Genomic DNA, 22,259 nt, shown 5'->3' with positions numbered 1-22,259 from the left:
CAGGCCGCGATGAGGAAATGATCTCTGATTGGCTGCTATGGCCGAGTCCTACTCAGGCTATTCGCTGATACCCATGCCACTCATGAATGCATATTGGCAAAGAGTTCAAATCTGTCATGTGCACGGGCTGCATCTGTGAAAGCTATCACACGGGTCACTGCAGGTCAACTGCAACCAGGAGCAGAGGCCAACACTTCTTGCATACATTCAATATCAGTTTAATCTGCTCACACTTGAGCTGTCACTTGGTACTGCTTTTTTAGTCCATTCACAGTGTTGTGAATCGTTTACCGGTTGCATATGTCCAAATCTTGCATTAAATGGAGACTAGAGAAACCCAAACTGAACACATCAGCATGTTTAACTTACTATTTAGTTTTGTGAGTGCCCACACAAAGTTGTTTGATACATATTACTTATACACTGTTGATCTTTGCCAGTTTGAAAAGTCACAGCCTCTCAATCTGTTGTGTAATCCATTAATTATTCAACTGATTTATGTTTAGATAGTCAGCTATGGGCAAAATCAAGCTACGTCAACAGTTAAATAACAGGTGTGTTGGTCTTTTATGTAAATTCCTGCCTGTGATTCAGCCCACTCATTTTCACACCAATTATCTCCCTCATTCTGCTTTTCTTGATGACTGATACACAAAGTATTTCAACTGCTTAGCTTATTTGTTTATTTTGGCACCACAAAACTTCATATGTGCAGTATGCACAGGTGTAGAACGTGCATTTCAATCAGGAGAGACAGAAGAATGACGTACAGATCATATTTGATATGAAATATGAGTGTGCAGATTAACAGATGATTTGTGCTGATTAAGATTTAACAGAAGTCGTTTGGTGCTTGGACACCAGAGGGAGATATTTTGTGTTTGAGGAACATGTGAGCAGCAGCAGGACAAATCTCCCCTTGGAGTCCAGACACTGGTGGTGGTGGAGGTGGCTGATGACTCCGAGACTGCTGACTGCTGAGGCCGAAGAGGCTGATGAATCCGTAAAGGCCAGGTTGTGATGGGGAGGTGGAGGGCGCGCACAACTGCAGCAAGAAAGAACCATATTTACAATGAGGAGCAGTAAGATGATAGGCTGACAGAGAAGGTGTGTCACTGTGCTGTTGGCTGATTGCGAATCGGCTGAAAGCAGCTGATGACTCAGTTGACAGACCCAGACGATGACAGCTAAACATAGTGAATGAGCATGTGCTAAGAGTGAATGGCAGGGTGTAAAGGAAAACTTACAGCACAAGCATGAAAAGTATTGTCTTCCTGACTGAACTTTTACTAGAGGTTCATTTCCCCACTCCAATAAAGACGAAACAATAGCAGTGGACTTTTAATTTGAATTAAATTGATACAAAAGGGCAAAAATAGAGTGCTGCAGCCAGGATCATGTTTTTTCATAGGCTTATCCCAGATGTTAGCATCGCCCTGGTTTCCTTGACAAAAAGCCGATTGGACTTTTTCATTGGATTTTGGATTACTGCAGGAAGTAAGTGGCAAACAAAAGTTTATGATACTTACACATTTTGTTCAGCAAGATCATCTTTACAACTGAATAAGACTTTTATGATTTTTGATGCATAATGTTATCACCAGAAGTAAGAAGCTAACATTAGGCTATAAACCAACTACACTGCAGTTGTAATCATGGAGTATCTACTGACCTATTTGATGTCATAGAATAAAATGTGAAAATGTCCTAAGGCATGCAACCAAAAATTCACTGAAAAAGCCACTGACTTCAAGACGTGGGAACCAGAAGTGTAAAAATGCTAACTAATTTCCGGATTTTAGGACTCAGTCCTGCAGTGCTCTATTGGTGCATAGAAATTCACCAGAAGGAAATGAAGTGTTGGATGCTCAAAGTTTTATGTCAGAGGACTCCAAACCCCCCATTTCATATGTGTCGCCCAATGTTGAAACAAAATGTACGCCCTAAGCTGTACAATAATATCGGCCTATAGAACCAATTTGGTCAGAATAAGGAAAATAAACATGCAAGTTATTGAGCTAATACCACAATGTATTTTATTTACTGTACGTTTTATTAAATTATAATATTTTCTGAAGTCTTATAGATCCTATTAACTTGGTAAATTATAATAAACAGAATTTATGTGTAACTTATGTCACATTGAGTGAAAAAAAACCCAATAATATTAAATCCAAGAACAGGGTGTCTACAGGTATCAGACAGTTAAATTTAATGCTTTTTAAGACCCATTAAAGACACCTTTTAACCATATCTAAGACAGATTTTTAGACAAATCATTTACTTAAGCACTGCAGGCAAGTAGTAGGCTATACATGGTCTTGCGCAGAGGGAAGTGTTATGTAGTCATTAAAAGTGGGTTAACTCAGTCTACATTTTGGACTTTTACACAGAAAGGCTTCACCCATTTTCACATGAAGAAATTAAAATAAAATAATTGTAGCAGTTATGACCTCACAAATTCAAATTTAAGACGTCTTAATAACTTTTAAGGCCTTATAGTTGTAACACTGAAGTCAAGACAAATTAATACATTTTAAGGACCCTGAAGAAAATATGTTAAGACTGCTTGTTTTGTGTTGCACAAATCCAAAACCCAAAGATATTCAATTTATAATCACACAAAAAGAGAGAAAATATCTCAAGAAGCCAGAACCAGCAAAGGTTTAAATTTTTGCCCAAAAAACTTATATCCTTTTTCCATTGGCACTCTTGGCTGTGCTGAGTGAAGTCATGCCGCACCGATTTTTGTTTCCATTGCCAATTTAGGCACTTTCCTCAGACACTTAGGTTTTTTTCCTCCATGGTAACACCATTTTTAATCAGCTATTTGACTATACCTTATATGTAATAATTCTGAATGCTGTCAGAGAGATGTCTCCAGGCCCAACATCTTCTGCCTGAAGGAGAAAGAAGCAGTTTTTTTCCCTCCAGAAAATTAGGTAATTGTGTTTTGGTGCGGCACTGTTATGACATAATTGAATTTTCTCCTTTATTGCCTGGGAGAGCCTTCGAGGGCTGTAGTGTTGAATTTCTGCCGACAAAGGGGAATGAAGTGTTAATTTCTGCTTACAAGAACAAAATCTCCTGCTTCTGATCTAGTTATGGTTGATTGGCGATTGTCCGCAGACGTTCCTTAAAGGAAAACCAAGCAGACAGCCTATCAGGATCATCTCTCTTCCCTGGAACTAATGCTCCTCTAATACACCAAGGGAGAGGCATGTTAGGTCTAGCGGGAAACTCTAGATCACTGTAACACCTCATTTCATTCCCTCCACCAAGAGAGTGCACAATCTATACAAGCCTCAGGAATTATTTTACACTGTCTAAGCAAAACATAGTCAAAACTCCACATTATGTGGACAGGATGAGACGATAACTTGATTCTGTTCTGCTGTGTTTGGTTGTTTTTGTGCCAATTAACACCCTTCCTTCCTCAGATCCCAGTAGGCAGTCTCTTCCTCTTGCTCTGTCTACTCCCTGGACTGCTGCTCAGGCCCACAGATGATCTATGGCCTCTTATCTTATTAATGCATGCTAAGTGATCCACTAGGCCAATATGACATCTTCAACAGCAGCACTAAGAAACCGTTCTTTGTTAAGAGCTCATCTTAAAACTCTTAAGGTGGACCCTTACTGTGAGATGATTTGAACCCAACACTATGCCTGACGAGAAAGGATGTCTTGAACTGCAATTTTCTTTAACGATTGTAGGCTATATATATTTTTCATATATTATGTATGGTAAAGATGTGTAAAAACAAACACCTTTCACAAACAGGTCAGATGTGCTCAGTGGAGCAAATGCTGTTTTTTTTTTTTTACCTTGTTCACAGTGTATTCTGACATCTTGTGGAATTTTTATACTCCCCAGACCTGGACAGAGTCTGGAGATTACAGTAATACAGTCATCAAGGTTTTTGTTCAGAAAATGATTGCCCACCTCAAATCGTAACACACACGCACACAAAATAAAAATATAATGTAACATGAATAAATCAGATTTAACTAAAATTACTGCAACTTTAAAGTTGTAAATTTGTGTTCATGGAAAACCATAAACTGGACTGGAGCTGGATTAAGTAGAACAACTACGCCACCAAGTGGACATCTGGATATGACAGACATACAGTGGATGTAAAGATGTATGGATGTGTAGACAGATAGATTCAAGGAACTGCTCAGTGCAACTCACCAAGTCTTCTTATTGGCTCTTATTGTTACTTTGTCCTGCTTTCCTGCCATAAAATACAAGTTCTTAATTACACAAGAAAATATTTCAAACTTAATTTATGTGTTGATATTTTTTAACAAGTATTTATTAAATTTAATTGATTAATTAATGCACTTATTTTACTGGCTATGTATACGTGTATGGAGTAACCTACAGACAAGTAGAACAACAACATAATGATAACACTGTAATCAAACAAATGTAAAACCTTGCAGTGGGAGAAAGGGGAAGAAAGTGGAAATTAGCTGATTAATTTGAACAGCAAACATCAGGGGAATAAGTCAGGCATGAACGGACAAGTCTCCTCTATAAGTCTCCTCTGCCAAATCTAGCGAGTTGCCGCCTCATCCAATGAGCTCCAAAGTTCCTTATCAGCTTTAAAATTGCCATTGCATCCATACCTCAACTACACATACTATACTCACTTATGCCCTAAATACGATAATGAGCCCCCATCCACTTCCAGACCTCGAGTCCAGACCAGTTTCATAGATGGGTCGCGGTCCTAGCTCCAACAGGAAGCCCGGGATCTACTTTACGCAGCTGCAGGATACAAAGGGGCGGGACTGACTGAGGTGGACTCCTGTGTCAAACTTGTGCTATGTCTGCAGCGGTGTGGACTGATCGGGGACGGAGGGCTGTGACTGTAGTGGGGACAGCGACGAGATCCAGTCACACAGCTTTAAAATCCCAGTATGACGCAGTGGTCATCGGAGGAGGTGAGAGGTCCGGACTGTTGGTGCAATAAACTCAGGAGCTGTGCTACAGTTTATTAATAACAGCATGCGTCACACTTTGCAACATTGATACGTTTCAGCTAAGTTTGCAAAAGTAATCAATACGAATTTTTATCTCACTTGTTAAAAGTAGGGGTTTGGCTTTGTCTCTTCGTATGTATTTATTTATTTGCAAGATCACAGTTTCATCTGAATTGTTGAAATTCAGCTGGCTGCAAAGAGAATGCTACTGGAGAGCAGATTGCACAAAGTGCCCAACAACAATTTTATTGGAATTTAAATGTGAAAAACTGTCAATGAAGTTAATCTTTAATATTTTAAATAGCTTAATCTTTGTTGGGAATTTACTTTTTTATTTTAAATCTGTCTGTGGCCTCTGGCTGGGATACAATCCTGGTTCAACTCAGGTCATAAAGGGTCGGTTCACCAAAATTTAACCAGGTAAAAAAAGCGCATCTCCTTAGTTGTATCTCAGACACTGTATACTGGAACTGTATTCTAACTAACAAGTAACCCATTTTGGAAACTGTCGACCGCGGGTTCTATGGATTATCCAGAGTAACACACACACCACATATCTGCATGCCCAGATGCCACCACGAAGTGAAGAAACACACACACACACTGCTTTGTAATTTTTAACGTTTAAAAGTTTATAATTTATTGAGCTGTGTTAATGAGTGTTGTATCAAGTCATGCTTAAAAGAAATGTACTTTACTTTGTCCTTGTTAGTAACAGTTTTCTCATGTGCAGGTTTCCACTTCTCCAGGTGCTCCTATGTGCGTAGTTTATTAAGACCTCACATACACACAGACTTGGAACTTAAGGTAAACATAGCAAAGTCAAAAAATGTATGAATTCAACTCTTTTTTTAGCAGGTTTTGTTTGCTATTCTTAGCTGTCATGCTGCTGTGCTTGCTATCGCTGTGGCTGGAGGCATTATGTCTTTAGGTTGTCCATCTGTCCCATTTTTGTGAACATGATATCTGCTGCACCTTGAGGGAATGTCTTCAGAATTTGGCACAAATGTTTAGTTGGACTCAACAATGAACTGATTAGATTTTGGTGGTCGAAGGTCAAGGCTACTGTGACCTAACAAAACATTTTTTGGCCATAACTCAAGAATTCATATGCTAATTATGACAACAATTAGCCCAAATGTCTCATAGGATAAAATAATAAAGTGATGTTGGTGAAGCATCCATGCTTTCACAGACATGGATTTAAACTGTAAGTTCAACTTGACTTGTTCACAGACACATACAACCGCAAAGTGGCAATTCTACTTTTTGTGCAAATATCTATAGAAACATGGGCTGAAGGTGTATATGAGGGACCCCAATTCTTTCACCCCCATGTTGGAGGAGGGGGTGGGAGGTGCCCCACCAAGGTTTCTCACCCTGGGCTCAGATATGGCCATGAATCAGATGGAGATTGGCAAGTTCTCACAGAAGGATGCTCAGGTGATTTGAGCAGCATTATAGCCGAAGTAAATGGTTGACTGTATTGTGCAGATGTATTCAAGCTCTTAGTAGGACAGTAGGATAAACTGAGAAAAGGTCTTCACTCTCACGTATTCTGTCTTTTTTCCCATACAATCCCACATCCCTCATCTTCACTCATTCTTTGACATGTCCACAGGTGTTTCCAGACTATGTTGCACACCTTGATAAACTAGCAGGAGCTATCCACCCTCTCCTGGACGCTGCTCCTGTAGACATCCCAGGTGTTACTGCTGGATCACTGAGGAAGAGGCTGGCCGCAGCTAAAACACTGATGCCTATTGTCAAATGCGGTGCGTTGGTGGATGGGTACTTGAGAAAGAAATGTTTATGTTTTCAAAATAACAAATTATTCATTATGTTGTCATTTTGTTTTCAGCAGGAAGAGTCATGATGTCATGTGTTTGAATTTAAAGATCTGAAACTGGGCAGAAACATTCCAGACTTTTATGAGATTATAACCACACTAATAATGAAGGTTTGTTTCAGCTTACAGTAAGTCAGGCATAAATTGCTATAATTAATCATGTATTATTTGTATCATTACTAACTCGTGATTTGTATCATAGATCCTCAATCGATGGTTTGAGTCAGAGCCACTGAGAGCAACTCTGGCTACTGATGCTGTGATAGGAGCCATGACCAGTCCAAGTAATCCTGGTAGTGGGTGAGACACATTTTTGGACACCCTGTGGCACACACACACACTACAGGTTTAACTGCACTGAATTAAACACCAACCTTGTCTTTCAGGTATGTGCTCTTGCACCATGTGATGGGAGAGTTGGAGAAGGAGAAGGGAGCATGGGGTTATGTGGAGGGAGGCATAGGAGGCGTGTCTCGCGCTATTGCTAACTCTGCTCGATCCTACGGTGTAGACATTTTCACTGAGAAGGTAATATGGTTTGGACTGATTATGTTTGTGATGCAGTTTGTTTTGTGGAAATGACATTCTAGCATCTGTATTTTGGTCTTTGTGCATGTACAACGTGTGTCCTTGGCAGGATGTAGGACAGGTCCTGGTCGGTTCAGATGGTGCTGCCAAGGGAGGGGTGCTAAAGGACGGCACAGAGATCCACAGTAAAGTTGTTTTATCAAACGCTACCCCATATGTTACCTTCAAGAACCTCACGCCACAGGTAATATAGAGACATAAACACCACATGTAACCATGGCAACAGACAATATGATTTATTCTGACTTCCTGTTTTCATTGTAGGCTGCTCTTTCTCCAGAGTTCATCAAAGCTGTAGATCAGATAGACTACACCTCCCCTGTCACCAAGATCAATGGTAAATCTCTTCTGTTTCTGTCCTGCTTGAAGTTGAAGTGATAAGTTATAAGGGGATATAGACGTGGCAGTGAAGCACAAACAGATGTAGTGTATCAGGAGGGATCAGTACTTATTCCCCCATTATTGAATACTGTTTGTTATAGTGTAAGATTAGGTCACTGCTTCAGCTCTTGGTACTCTAAACACAAGTTTCAAAGTTTGGGGTATTATAAAACAGTGTAAAGCTAAGAACTAAGAAGATGTTTAGAGTTGTTCCTGTGTGGTGCCATTTGTAGCTGCTGCTTGTTAATTACAGTAGAGCCTGAGCTGTAGGGCTTTATTACTCTGGAAGTCTTTACTCCCAACTGATCCTTTACAGTGCATCGCCTCTTAGACTCAACAATAGTCTCTGTTATGTAGAATTTCTTTTAACAGTCTTAGCTTAAGGTGAAGGAACTGAGCGGTGTTAGGCTCAACTTATGATTGTTGCCCTATTTATTTTTGCCCTTGTTATTTTAGTAGTCAGAAAACAGAAACTTAAGCACACACTTTAACATAATCTCAGAGCAAATGCTGATTCCATGTCATTTTCTTTGTTGTGACCTGTATTTTCACAGTGGCAGTGGACAAGCTACCAAACTTCCTAGCGTCTCCCACACCAGATAATAAACCTGGACCCCACCATCAGTGCTCCATTCATCTCAACTGTGAAAGCATGGAGGTGCTGGAGACTGCATACAAAGAGGCCATGAATGGACGTCCCTCAGCAAGGTACATACTATGTCTTCACACTCCAAGTAAACACCTAAGCATTTTTTTCTGTGTACTCATATAAGATTCAACAGATAACATTCAGAAACCAAATCATCGTGACCCTACGTGCAAGATGCAAGGCGTATACTGCACCATACAAAATCCTTATAATGCCTACATCATAAAGCTATGACATTATATGCCTTATAATTGTTTTTTCTATCATTGTACACTTTCTTCTGGCAACTGGGCTGTTTCTCCACACATTTATCCCAACATGATTCAACAACAGACTTGGTTAGATTGTTCACATATCCACATCTTGTCGATATCACTGAGCCTTGAATGAGAAGTATTCTGTCCCCGTAACATGAGGTCTAGCTCCAACAGTGTGTCTGTTAAAAACTTTTTCATCAACGATTCACCCACCGCTCTTGTTTCATCATGCCTCTCTGTTCCTGTAGACCCATGGTGGAGATGCACGTCCCCTCTGTGTTGGATCCTACTGTGGCTCCCCCTGGCTGCCACGTGGTGTCACTGTTCACCCAGTTCACCCCATTCCACATAGACGGCAAAGAGTGGACGGACCAGGACAGGGAGGCCTACGCAGACACAGGTTCAACACACAAAACAATCCAAGAGTTATAACATGCTGTGCTTAAAGCTTAAATTTAAAAATGTATTGAAAAGAAAATGTTTATTCCAAATTGAGACACCCACATTTTTAAGCCACAATCTGTCCTTTATGGATGCTGAAAGTCCAAAATGGATCAACTGTGTTTAAAGGAATCCTGATTAATTTGTTTCCATGTGTTTGTCTGTCTCCTCAGCATTTGACTGGGTGGAGCAATATGCCCCTGGGTTTAAACAGTCGGTGGTGGGGAGGGACATCCTGACTCCACCTGACCTGGAGAGGATCTTTGGGCTCACTGGAGGGGTACACACACTGTACACATTGTAGAGCTGAGCAGCAATTTGAATATTGATCCACAGCTGATTTGCTTGACACAATAAACAGTTCACTGGATGAGGAAGTATTTTGCAATTCTGTAGTGTTCACCATCAGAGGGACAGCCCTGTTGTACAAGCAGTTAATGGTTACAGACAGTTTTACCACAACCCGTGAGTGAGAATCAAAGTTCACATCAGCTGTGGAAAGTGACACTAACTCACCGTTTACAGTGTATGAATGTATTATAGAAATGGCAGGCTGCTTTTATCATATTATTAAATTGTTTTACAAATATGTTGGTTTTGTCTTTACAGAATGTCTTCCATGGATCAGTGTTGCTGGATCAGCTCTACCTAGCACGACCTTTACCCTCGCTGTCAGACTACCGTTCACCAATCAATCTCATCCAGGTAAGAAGAGCTCAGAACCGCTGGATGAAATCTTATCCTTGCTGCTGATGATAAAAGAAATGATGTCACTAGATGATGTTGGGTAGCTTAGTAAACTGTCAATGATTTCCCAGAACAAAACAAAACGGACTAATTCTTGGCCATTTCATACGTTTAATGTTTCTTAGGTGGTGGTGTGATGGGTTCTCCTGGCTGGAACGCAGCACTCATCGTCATGGCTGACATGAAACGTCGCTGAAATGTGACAGCATCAGCGTGTGGTCTGCTTGTCAGCGTGCAATATCTCTTTTGTCTCCGTCAGTCACTCCTGTTATCAAACACTCGAGCAATACTGCCGCACTAAATCCTATTGCGACATCACTTATGAAGTCATCGAACTGAGGCAGCAGAAAATCACTGATACCAGAACATCATTAATGTTGATGACAGTTGCTTTTTTTAGAATAACTGACATGTTTTAATGAGACAACTTTGTATGAATAGATGTAAATAAATTCAAGCAAATAAGTTTTCTATACTTTTAAACAATGTATAATTATTGAAGAAAACATTTAATACACTTTAACTGCCTGACAGAGAATAGCAGACCTGTCTAGTGCTCTTATCAAGACTTGAGAGATTTGGTCTGGAGTATACTGGAGCACATGGACTTGAAGCAACAAACTTTATATTGATTTTATACAAGTTATTTATTATTGTTATGTATATTTTGATACAGATTAATGGATGTGGTTACTGATGAATTGTCATTAATAGACATCTCTTAAGTCTCTCCTGATATGCTCATTGATTAATGTTGTGTTTCATGTTGTGTGGGACTGATGGGACATTTTAAAATATCAGGGCAGAAATCTGATTTTCACAGCGGATATTTTGACTTGTCATGGTAAGAAAACTCAGGTGTTAGTAATAAAATTAATGATGGCTCTGTAAGTATCAGGACCCTGAAAGTGAAGCAGATAAATGGAATCCAGCCATCATTAATTTTACACCTGGGCATCTACATAATACAGCAATTAAATTAGTCTTAGAATAAGGTCCATGTTAGTGACTATTTAATTGAATGTGGCCTAATGAGTTTTCTACAAGTTCAGTCCGGTGACAAATAAACATTATTTTGATATTTCTGTTACTGATCAGGTTAGTTCAAGGACCAAAATTATTTTGCATAAGCAACCAAACTGGATTTCCTCTGGACTCTTTCAGCTTGAATCTTCATTGTTACCCTGATCTTTAGAATATAGTTTATATGTTTAGTGTAGTTTGTTGAAAAATTTGTAACACAAGGTCCATGGATTAGATTTCTTCCAGAGCCTTCAACACAAGATCTGACTGAGGCCTCCAGAAGAAATCTTGTCAGTGGACTTTGAGTTAAGATGTTTTTGTCAAACCTTGCATACAAATTGTAATAAGTGTACTGAAGTACTTTCGAGATTTACATATTTTCTTTATTCATACATTTGTGTTACTTGTATTAAAAAATGGTAGCATCACATGTTTCCAGTTTGACCTGATTTTTATGTTACTCTAACTGTAATAAATTATGGTATCTTAACAAGTGGTGTATTAAGTAGCAGAGGTGTGGACTTGAGTCACAAATTTTATGACTTTAGACTTGACCAAATTAAAAAGATTTGCAACTTGACTTGGACTTTAACACCACTTACTTGTGACATCACTCAGTCTTGAGCCTTTTAACTTGGAAAATACTTGATATGTTTCTCAGAGCCCAAAGATTAAAAGTATGTTATTTAAAAAGTATCATAAATCACTTGATTTCCTGAACATTTTCTCAACCAACATTAACTCTGTTAATTCCATGCAAGTTGGCACGTGATTCCCCAGATGATCCGCTTTGTTTGAACCAGTCTGACAGCATCCACTCAAGTTGCAGCAGAGAATCATGAAGAGTTAACTTTACGTTACTAAGTGCCAGTTGAAAAAAACATATACCATACCACAAATAAATGCAAATTTTGAAAAACATTCATGATTTAATATAACTGTGTTAAAATGGCATTACAAGTACATGTTGAGGAGCCTAATACCCTGTGTCCTCATATGAGGGCATCACATATGCACACGTGCTATTGCTTGACCTTATACTTCATTCTTCTGAACTTAGACCTGTTGTCCTTGTTCGTGGACACTTTTCTTGTGCCATCTAGTGGTAGTAAGAGCACAATACACTAATCCATGTAAAAACAAGATGGCAGCCATCTCTGCCAAGTCAGTCTGCAGCTGATCCCGACACAACAGTTGGCAAGGTCCCAAACCTGATCACATTTTATTGTTGAAACTTGTTTACTGATGATGAATAAGTTTGCAGTTTGATATGGCAACAAAACTGACAATTTTTAGCGACAGTAACAAGCTAAGACTTAATCATCTTTCATTTGAGGACTCTGGGACTTCATTACCGTTGACAGTGTTTAGTTTTTTATACTTAATCGGGTCCTACTGATCCCAAATAGCTTGGAGAAATTGGAAATGCATATCGAACAAAAGTTCAGGTCTCAGGAGGATATGACATGTTTAAGACTTGGGGCTTAACTTGAGACTTGTCAGTCTTGACTCAGAATTTGAGCGCCAAGACTTGACACTTACTTGTGACTTGCAAAACAATGACTTAAATTACAAAATAAATGTAACTGTAATCAGTTACAGTTAAGAAAAGCTATATAATTAAATTACATTTATTAAACAAAATGTTGACAATTAAAAAGGCGCATACTATTCTCCTCAGTAAAAAGCTTAGAGTATAATATTCAGTCCACGTCTCAATCACGCACAGCCTACTACACTCACTACCACAAACACGCGCACATGCGCGCGCGCGCGCACACACACACACACACACCCGTGAGTCCCAGTCCACTCCCCTCCCCTCCAAGCCTACCGATGAGTGTGGGTCTTCGCTCCAACAGGAAACCCGGATCTACTTTACGCAGCTGCAGGATACAAAGGGGCGGGACTGACTGAGGTGGACTCCTGGCTCAAACTTGTGCTATGGCTGCAGCGGTGTGGACTGATCGGGGACGGAGGGCTGTGACTGTAGTGGGGACAGTGACGAGATCCAGTCACACAGCTTTAAAATCCCAGTATGACGCAGTGGTCATCGGAGGAGGTGAGAGGTCCGGACTGTTGGTGCAATAAGTGCAACAAAACCCAGCTGTGCGTCAACAACAGCATGCGCCACACTCTGCAGCATTGATACATTTCAGCTAAGTTTGCAAAAGTAATCAATAATAATTTCTGTCTTATTGTTTAAATTTCCTTTACCAGCCTGCAGAAGATGTTCGGCTCTGTGCATTTAAGTGTTTTACAGCATCATTGTTTCATCTGAATTCAACTTTGGACCCATTAAACTTGACTGTAAAAAGTTTAGGAGAGCAGATTGCATGAAGTGCCCAACAACAATATTAATTGGCACTTAATTGGAACAACTGTCAATAGAGTGATTTCAAGTACTTTCTAAGGGGCATTTGCATTTTATAAAATCTGTCTGACATGTTATATTTCATTGCAGGACACAATGGACTGGTGGCAGTGAGTTAATGCATGTTTCCCAACACCTATAATATGTTGTAATACATGATATGGTTTAGCAACAGGGTAAAGGTGATGTGTCTTTGGTGTGTGTGTGTGTGTGTGTGTGTGTGTGTGTGTGTGTGTGTGTGTAGGCTGCCTATCTTCAGAAGGGAGGACTGAAGACAGCAGTGCTGGAGCGCAGACATGTGCTGGGAGGAGCAGCTGTTTCAGAGGAACTCTTCCCTGGTAGGTTGGCCTCTGGCTGGGATACAATCCTGGTTCAACTCAGATCATAAATTTAACCAGGAGAAAAAGTGACCTGAGTTGTATCTCAGTGTTCAATGTTTTGTCCTTGTTAGAGTAACAGTACTCTTTGCTTGCAGGTTTCCACTTCTCCAGGTGCTCCTATTTGCTCAGTTTATTAAGACCCCACATATACGCAGACTTGGAACTTAAGGTAACATAGCAAAGAGGTAAAATAGTTGAGCTCATTTAGAAAAGCAAGCTGAAAGTGTTTACCAGTCTTTAATATTGTGCAAATATCTATAGAAACATGGGCTGAAGGTGTATATGAGGGACCCCCATGCTTTCACCCCCATGTTGGAGGAGGGGGTGGGAGGTGCCCCGCCAAGGTCTCTCACCCTGGGCTCAGATATGGCCATGAATCAGAGGGAGATCGGCAAGTTCTCACAGAAGGATGCTCAGGTGATTTAAGCAGCATTATAGCCGAAGTAAATGGTTTACTGTATTGTGCAGATGTATTCAAGCTCTTATCACAGGAGTATAAACTGAAAAAGTTATTCGCGGTCTCTCTTGATCTTTTATTCTCCAGCAGTATTAAGTTATTCTGTCTTTCTCCCCATCCTTTGACATGTCCACAGGTGTTTCCAGACTATGTTGCACATCTTGATAAACTAGCAGGAGCTATCCACCCTCTCCTGGACGCTGCTCCTGTAGACATCCCAGGTGTTACTGCTGGATCACTGAGGAAGAGGCTGGCTGCAGCTAAAACACTGATGCCTATTGTCAAATGCGGTGCGTTGGTGGATTTAGACATAAACTTTTTATTTTCAGAATAACAATTTATTCACCATGTGCTAATTTATTTTTCTGGAGTAAAAGAGTCATGATGTCATGTTTTGTAATTTAAAGGTCTGAAACTGGGCAGAAACATTCCAGACTTTTATGAGATTATAACTGCACCAATAATGAAGGTTTGTCATACTATGTTTGGCATTTTTTGTTGTAACTGTTGTTTTGTTTTGACTGCATGGTGGCTAACTGGTGATTTGTATCATAGATCCTCAATCGATGGTTTGAGTCAGAGCCACTGAGAGCAACTCTGGCTACTGATGCTGTGATAGGAGCCATGACCAGTCCAAGTAATCCTGGTAGTGGGTGAGACACATTTTTACTACTAATTATTACTAACACCCTGTGTTACCTTGAATTCATGACGAAAATTTTGAGAATCTTTGAAAAGGTAGAAGATTCTTGATTAATTGAAGTCATAGGGGGCTGCATTTAACAACAGCAAAACTATATAAAAACATCTGTTTGCAAACTCCCATACAACTATTGCCACATAATTCAAGTCTCATTTATTCAAGTGTATGCTCAGTGCATCCCAAACACATACATTTTTGCTGACATCTAAATATTTAAAACACTTCCACATAAATAGTCTCAAGCAAGGACGAGTATGATTAATGATTGCTGTGGAGGCCTGCTAGACAATGTTTTCTTCTTACATTCAGCATGACACGGGGTGAGTAACTGATGTACAAATGATCATTTTGGGGCCGAAATATTCCTTTAACTGCAATAAAATAAACACAGACTTTGTCTTTCAGGTATGTGCTCTTGCACCATGTGATGGGAGAGTTGGAGAAGGAGAAGGGAGCATGGGGTTATGTGGAGGGAGGCATGGGAGGCGTGTCTCGGGCTATTGCTAACTCTGCTCGATCCTACGGTGTAGACATTTTCACTGAGAAGGTAATATGGTTTGGACTTATTTTGTTTTTGATGCAGTTCTAGCATCTGTATTTTGGTCTTTGTGCATGTACAACGTGTGTCCTTGGCAGGATGTTGGACAGGTCCTGGTCGGTTCAGATGGTGCTGCCAAGGGAGTGGTGCTAAAGGACGGCACAGAGATCCACAGTAAAGTTGTTTTATCAAACGCTACCCCATATGTTACCTTCAAGAACCTCACGCCACAGGTAATATAGAGACATAAATACCACATGTAACCATGGCAACAGACAATATGATTTATTCTGACTTCCTGTTTTCATTGCAGGCTGCTCTTTCTCCAGAGTTCATCAAAGCTGTAGATCAGATAGACTACACCTCCCCTGTCACCAAGATCAACGGTAAATCTCTTCTGTTTTTGTCCTGCTTGAACTTACGCAAGATTGATGAGCTGGTAGTTGTTGTGTTTTGACTGCAGAAAATAAATCATTGTATCCAAAGGTGCTGACTGTCAAAGTAATATAAAATGTTGCCACCCTGGAGTACTTTTTCTGTTTAAGTCTGCCTCAGAGTATGATCATATTTACAGTCAGAACAAGCCTTAAAAGAAACAGCCACAGGGCGCACTGTCCTGTCTTTGTGCAAGTATTGTTCCTCTAGCCACATATTTACAGTGTCTAGATGAAACCCTGCACTCTTTACATAGACTACTGGTCTGTTTTCTGTGTTGAACCACAACCTACACACTTTACATGCTGCAAAAAAACTATAAGTTGTAAGACAATAGAGATGTGACAATAAGGCACAGACAGATGTAGTGTATCAGGAGGGATCAGCACTTATTCCCCCATTATTTAATACTGTTTGTTATTGCAGTGTAAGATTAGGTCACTGCTTGGTACTCTAAACACAAGTTTTAAAGTCGTTTGGAGTTGTTCCTGTGTGGTGCCATTTGTAGCTCCTGCTTGTTAATTACAGTAGAGCCTGAGCTGTAGGGCTTTATTACTCTGGAAGTCTTTACTCCCAACTGATCCTTTACAGTGCATCGCCTCTTAGACTCAACAATAGTCTCTGTTTTGTAGAATTTATTTTAACAGTCTTGGCTTTATGGTGAAAGAAAACAGAAACTTAAGCACACACCTTAACATAATGTCAGATCAAACGCTGATTCCATGTCATTTTCTTTGTTGTGACCTGTGTTTTTTACAGTGGCAGTGGACAAGCTACCTAACTTCCTAGCATCTCCCACACCAGATAATAAACCTGGACCCCACCATCAGTGCTCCATTCATCTCAACTGTGAAAGCGTGGAGGTGCTAGAGACTGCATACAAAGAGGCCATGAATGGACGTCCCTCAGCAAAGTACATATATGTTCACACTCCAAGTGAACACACTCATTTACTCACACTGATGCAGAAGAGGTCTGTGGTTAGGTTTAGACAACAAAACAACTTGAATAGGATTACGAAAAGATTGTGGTCAACTACAATGTTTTCCCAACCCTAACCAAGTATCTTTGTCCCCTAAACCTAACCGTGACTAACTAGTGATGAACAACTGAAGATACAAAGTGACTGAACATAGATGTACAGTTTCTCATGGGATTTGAACACTAGTGCACCAAGTCAAAGTCCTGTGCTTGTTGGACCTGCCTACCTTCCCTTTCACCAACCTATAGCAGACTTTCCCTCTCCATGCTCTGAGCATTTAATAATGACACGGACAGGTTTACATTGGAGTTAGTTGGAAGCCTAGTGCATTTCATACAGAGGCTAAAAGGCGCATTGGAATAAAACCAGATTGACTTTTTCTTCCGTCAGCAACCAAATCATTCCACTGGTTAGCTAAGAAAGCTACTACTGGAGGTTAGGGTTTCGGCTGGTGTAAAATATTAAAAGCTGGTTTAACATTAAGAGCCAGACCAGACCGGTAAACTGAATTGTGAGCATTTGACTCAGCAGCCACTCCCCAGTGGAACATAATGACATTGTGTCCTGATAGAAGACAAGCGTCCAACAATTATCACGTTGCGTTGCATAACATTGGAGCTCTCTGACCACAATGAATACATTAAATATGCACTGCTGTCATGTAATGTAAACAAACCACGTAGGCCTGTCAGCTGTGCACTGCAGATCAGACTGGAGACGTAACCACTTAAAAGATGGGTGAGAAGCCTACTTAATATCTTCCTACGTTTGTAGGCTTACTGCCTAAAATAGACAACATATGTTTTATATGGTGATATTTACTGGAAATGACATACAATATAGCCAAGGGCAAATAGCCGTACTTCCTATTAGCGATGGTAATTTAGCTGACCAGAAACTTTCAGCTCTCTGACGAAATCTCTCAAACCAGCTGTGGTGAAATAAGGATGCATTGTGTAGATAATTCCTCAATTAAATTTCATGAATCAGCTGTTCTTCATCCACAGGTTAGCCTATAAATAGAAACAGGTCGTACGACCAAAGGTTAGCTCCAGGTGTGACCTCTAGCTCACCTTGTAGAGTGTGCACCCCGTGTAGGCTGAGTCCTTTGCAGCAGCCTGGGGTTGATTCCGACCTGCCGCCCTGTGCTGCATGTCATTCTCTCTCTCTCCGGCCTTTGCTGTCAGTCTACAGCTGTTCTATCAATAAAGGAAAAACCTCAAAAAAAATATTCTAAAAATAAACACTGCATCCCTTACAGCCAGTTTGGATTCCTCCTTTGTTGCCTTAAAATCCAAAAAGTTGTCATAGTGCTGCAGTTTTAGCTTTCTTGAGAGAGTCCCGCATGGCTTCTCTCCTCACCCCAAAAAACACCTTAAGTTTCTTATAAACAAACACAGCACATGCAGCTCTGTCCCTCCCATCTGTACAATAATTTGATCTCCTTCATGATGCTGGTGCTTCGCCCACGGTTTGTTTGACACTGCTGTCTTGTTGTTGAACAAATACAATAGTATGTGCATCATGTTGTCATATTGCTGATTACTAATGCAATACAAGTTGGATTTAGTAACGTGACACCATGAGCACAGGTTGCTGATGTAGGCTACTTTTTTAATTTGCCAGACGTTGTTAAAAAGACAAATGTCAGTTTGGCCAGTTTGCATTGGATCAAACTGTGTAACACTGAGCCTTGAATGAATAGGCTTCTGTCCGCACAATATGAGGTCAACCCCCGCGAATGTATCTGTAAATTCCTTCAATCCTTACATTCTTTTATCTCGACTCATCCACGCTTCACTCCCGTACCATTTTGTCCCATCATGCTTCTCTGTTCCTGTAGACCCATGCTGGAGATGACCATCCCCTCTGTGTTGGATCCTACTCTGGCTCCCCCTGGGTGCCACGTGGTGTCACTGTTCACCCAGTTCACCCCATTCCACATAGACGGCAAAGAGTGGACGGACCAGGACAGGGAGGCCTACGCAGACACAGGTTCAACACACAAAACGATCCAAGAGTTATAACATGCTGTGCTTAAAGCTTAAATTTAAAAATGTATTGAAAACAAAATGTTTATTCCAAATTGAGACACCCACATTTTAAAGCCATGATTTGTCCTTTTTAAATGCTGAAAGTCCAAAATGGATCAACAGGAATCCTGATTAATCCGTTTCCATGTGTTTGTCTGTCTCCTCAGCATTTGACTGGGTGGAGCAATACGCCCCTGGGTTTAAACAGTCGGTGGTGGGGAGGGACATCCTGACTCCACCTGACCTGGAGAGGATCTTTGGGCTCACTGGAGGGGTACACACACTGTACACATTGTAGAGCTGAGCAGCAATTTGAATATTGATCCACAGCTGATTTGCTTGACACAATAAACAGTTCACTGGATGAGGAAGTATTTTGCAATTCTGTAGTTTTCACCATCAGAGGGACAGCCCTGTTGTACAAGCAGTTAATGGTTACAGACAGTTTTACCACAACCTGTGAGTGAGAATCAAAGTTCACATCAGCTGTGGAAAGTGACACTAACTCAGTGTTTACGGCATACGACTGTATGTGGAAGTCATTCAACAAATGGCAGGCTACTTTTATCATGATAATGTTATATGTTATATCAGGAAGCAAAAAGAAAAGTAAACATGTTGGTCTCATTTGTACAGAATATCTTCCATGGATCAATGTCGCTGGATCAGCTCTACCTAGCACGACCTTTGCCCTTGCTGTCAGACTACCGTTCACCAATCAAAGGGCTGTATATGTGTGGCAGCGGCGCTCATCCAGGTTTGCCTTTAATGCTGAACCCTCAACTGAATATTCAACTGTAAATGTGGCTGTGTGTTGTGCACAGTGTAGTACAAGTACAGTCATGAATGTGATGTTGTCTGGTGTAAGAAGAGCACAGAACCTTTGGATGAAATCACTGCTGATGATAAAAGAAATGACGTCATTTGATGATGTCAGGTAGCTGAGTAAACTGTCAATGATTTCCCAGAACAAAACAATAGTGACTCATTCTTGCTCATTTAATACATGTAATGTTTTTTAGGTGGTGGTGTGATGGGCTCTCCTGGCTGGAACGCAGCGCTCACTGTCATGGCTGACATGAAACGTCGCTGAAACGTGACAGCATCAGCGTGTGGTCTGCTCATCAGTGTTCGACCTCTCTTTTGTCTCACTTGTGTAAATTTGACTGGTCTGAGAAATGTATTTCAACATTCACTCCAACCATCTGTCTGATCAGTTCACTCCATCATATTGTTTGTAACAATATCTGAGAAGGAAAATGTTGATTTAATCATACAGCTGACATGGGATGAAAGAGCTAAGGAGAGCCTTAGCTTCTGTTTTATTTATAGACCGTCCATGCAAAAAGTCCGCCAGTCAGTCACTCCTGTTATCAAACACTAGTGCAATACTGCCGCACTAAATCCTGTCACTTATGAAGTCATCGAACTGAGCCAGCAGAAAATCACTGATACCAAAAAAACATTAATGTTGAAGACAGTTGCATTTTTAGAATAACTGCTGTCATAATGAACTGTTAATTTAATAGTGAAAATAAAGCACAATGGGACATTTTATAACTTTGTATGAATAAATTTACATGAATTCAAGCATATGTTTCATTTGTTTGAGTAAAAATTGAGGAAAATATTTAACAAGCTTCAGCTGCCTCACAAGGATCAGCAGGCTTTTCAGAGTAGGGCAATCTTGTTTCAGAAAGTATACAGGAGCACCAAACTTGAGGCAACGAACTTGATTATAGAACAAAAGTTTCAACACCAAGTGCATCTTCATCAGTCAAGCAGCTCTCTTAAATAACCTCCCTTAATAAGAAAGTTGTTCGGCACAGGTTCCCTTGTGTTTCTCAGATTCTGAGGGGTTGTAAAAAATTCCACCATCACCTACAGGTGGAGACGGGATTAATAGATTGCTATAGAGAGAAGCTTTCTGAATCACTGAACACCGTTGAACCATCAGGACTTAACGAGGAGCTAAGACTAACTTGTTTTTAAAGCATTACTTTAAACTAACTTTTTTTTAATATATAAAGCCATATGGCTATAGAGGCTATTTGCTATTATTACTGATATATTATGATGTGTTGTTACAGTCTGTGGGGAGGCTGTAATGTCATGAATCTCTTATATGTGTCCTTTTTTAAAAAAAAATGTGATTATCTAGAACACATATGCAGCCCACTCTTCCAATTTATGCTATAGGTCTTCCTTTTCAGGGGACTGGCATTTAAGATATTGACTGGTTTCATTTATATCAGTTTGATCAAAGTTTTTCATTATTGTTATTAGGGATGCAAGATAATACTGGGACGTCATCTGTACTGGCTGATATTGGCTTTAAACCAACATCCACTCCAACATCATCCATTCAAGTTGCAGAGGAGAGCCGGGAAGAATTGACATTACATTACTGAGCACCAGTTGAAAGACATGATACCAAAGATAATTTTGTTTGCGTACAAAAACTAAGCACAGCATGCCAAACATGCGGTTTGAAAATTACAGAAGAAGATGCAACAACTTCCAACATACTTGTTTTAACAGATGAATACAAATTTCAAAAAGCATTCAGGATTTTTGGTAAATTTATTGTTGTTAAAATGGCATTACGTTTTGTGAAGAGCACATGACGACTTGTTTAGGACTTGGGACATAAGTTGGGACTTGTCAATACTGACTGCGGACTTGAGTACAAAGACTTGAGACTAAGATTACTGGTATTTTGCAAAACAATGACTCGGTCCCACCTCCGTTCTGTAATAGCCTAGAGTAACCAGCTACATGTAATTAAATTATAAATTAAATGTAATTATAACCTGTTACAACTGCTGAGATAAACTATGTAATAAAATTACAGTAGAATATAACATTCCTCCTGTTGCTTGCATCATTTTGCCATGCAGGAATGTGTTCTTTTGGCATAACCTATTTCTGGACATTTTTCATCTTTATTGCCCAATTTAAAATATTTGTTGGAAAAGTAATCAAAAAGAAATCACATGTAATATGTTACATTACTTTGATAAAGTGATTAAAATAGTTACATTACTTGGGGTTAGATGGAGATTATGAAGATTGCCCCCTTAAGAAAAAGTCAATTGCTATAAAATTTAAAAAAAAATATATAGATGTGATTTCAGCATGTGCAGGATGATGACACATGAACCAACAAACCAACAAAGGAGCAGTGACTGCTGGAGTGTGACAGCAAAGTTTCTATGGACACCTTATATAAATACATAATCACTATTTTCCAGTGACAAAAAAATAGATGAGTTTACCCTAAAATGGTATTAGTGGGAAAAAAATCAGATTAATTGTCACCATTTACTACAGCCCATACAGGCCCACTGGTTAGAAGAGGAAATGAGTGGGTGGGGGCATTTTACCACTGGGCCATTACCTCATTTTACCAAATTATATTTTCAAAAGG

At 40.0% G+C, this 22,259-nt stretch overlaps 1 protein-coding gene, 1 long non-coding RNA gene and 1 pseudogene across 3 annotated transcripts; 2 read left to right on the top strand and 1 right to left on the bottom strand.

Annotated features, from left to right (window-relative positions):
- Positions 1–3: 3 nt before the first annotated feature.
- On the bottom strand, positions 4–4,804 carry LOC125904088 (uncharacterized). The gene is made up of 3 exons (XR_007451393.1): positions 4,660–4,804; positions 4,196–4,238; positions 4–1,045 (listed from the first exon to the last, which is right to left on the bottom strand). It is a non-coding gene; the product is annotated as an uncharacterized LOC125904088 (long non-coding RNA).
- Positions 4,805–4,815: 11 nt separating this feature from the next.
- LOC125904084 (pyridine nucleotide-disulfide oxidoreductase domain-containing protein 2-like) lies at positions 4,816–11,185 on the top strand (annotated as a pseudogene).
- A 1,641-nt stretch (positions 11,186–12,826) lies between these two features.
- Positions 12,827–21,664, top strand: pyroxd2 (pyridine nucleotide-disulphide oxidoreductase domain 2). Of its 2 annotated transcripts, none has more exons than XM_049601342.1 (16): positions 12,827–12,989; positions 13,392–13,411; positions 13,546–13,639; positions 13,777–13,850; positions 13,943–14,098; positions 14,275–14,428; positions 14,546–14,607; positions 14,694–14,791; positions 15,247–15,388; positions 15,478–15,612; positions 15,693–15,765; positions 16,574–16,727; positions 18,640–18,791; positions 18,997–19,103; positions 19,466–19,586; positions 19,852–21,663. In XM_049601342.1, exons 1-16 carry the CDS (start codon positions 12,872–12,874, stop codon positions 19,920–19,922), a joined length of 1,731 nt encoding a protein of 576 aa, XP_049457299.1. In that variant the 5' UTR covers positions 12,827–12,871; the 3' UTR covers positions 19,923–21,663. The 2 variants fall into 2 exon arrangements, with proteins under 2 accessions (XP_049457299.1, XP_049457300.1); XM_049601343.1 differs by having other exon boundaries at positions 12,970–13,100; positions 19,852–21,664.
- The last annotated feature ends 595 nt before the right edge of the window (positions 21,665–22,259 follow it).

The sequence above is a fragment of the Epinephelus fuscoguttatus genome, linkage group LG16 (assembly GCF_011397635.1).
Source record: "Epinephelus fuscoguttatus linkage group LG16, E.fuscoguttatus.final_Chr_v1".
Taxonomy (NCBI): domain Eukaryota; kingdom Metazoa; phylum Chordata; class Actinopteri; order Perciformes; family Serranidae; genus Epinephelus; species Epinephelus fuscoguttatus.
The sequence above is the reverse complement of the archived record's forward strand: the minus strand, read 5'-3'. Positions and strand labels throughout refer to the sequence as shown.

Coding starts and splice junctions, on each gene's coding strand:
- pyroxd2 (XM_049601342.1), top strand. CDS start 12,872: ATGGCTGCAGCGGTGTGGACTGATCGGGGACGGAGGGCTGTGACTGTA. Junction 15,389..15,477: donor TAGACATTTTCACTGAGAAG/GTAATATGGTTT, acceptor TGTCCTTGGCAG/GATGTTGGACAGGTCCTGGT. Junction 15,766..16,573: donor CCCTGTCACCAAGATCAACG/GTAAATCTCTTC, acceptor TGTTTTTTACAG/TGGCAGTGGACAAGCTACCT.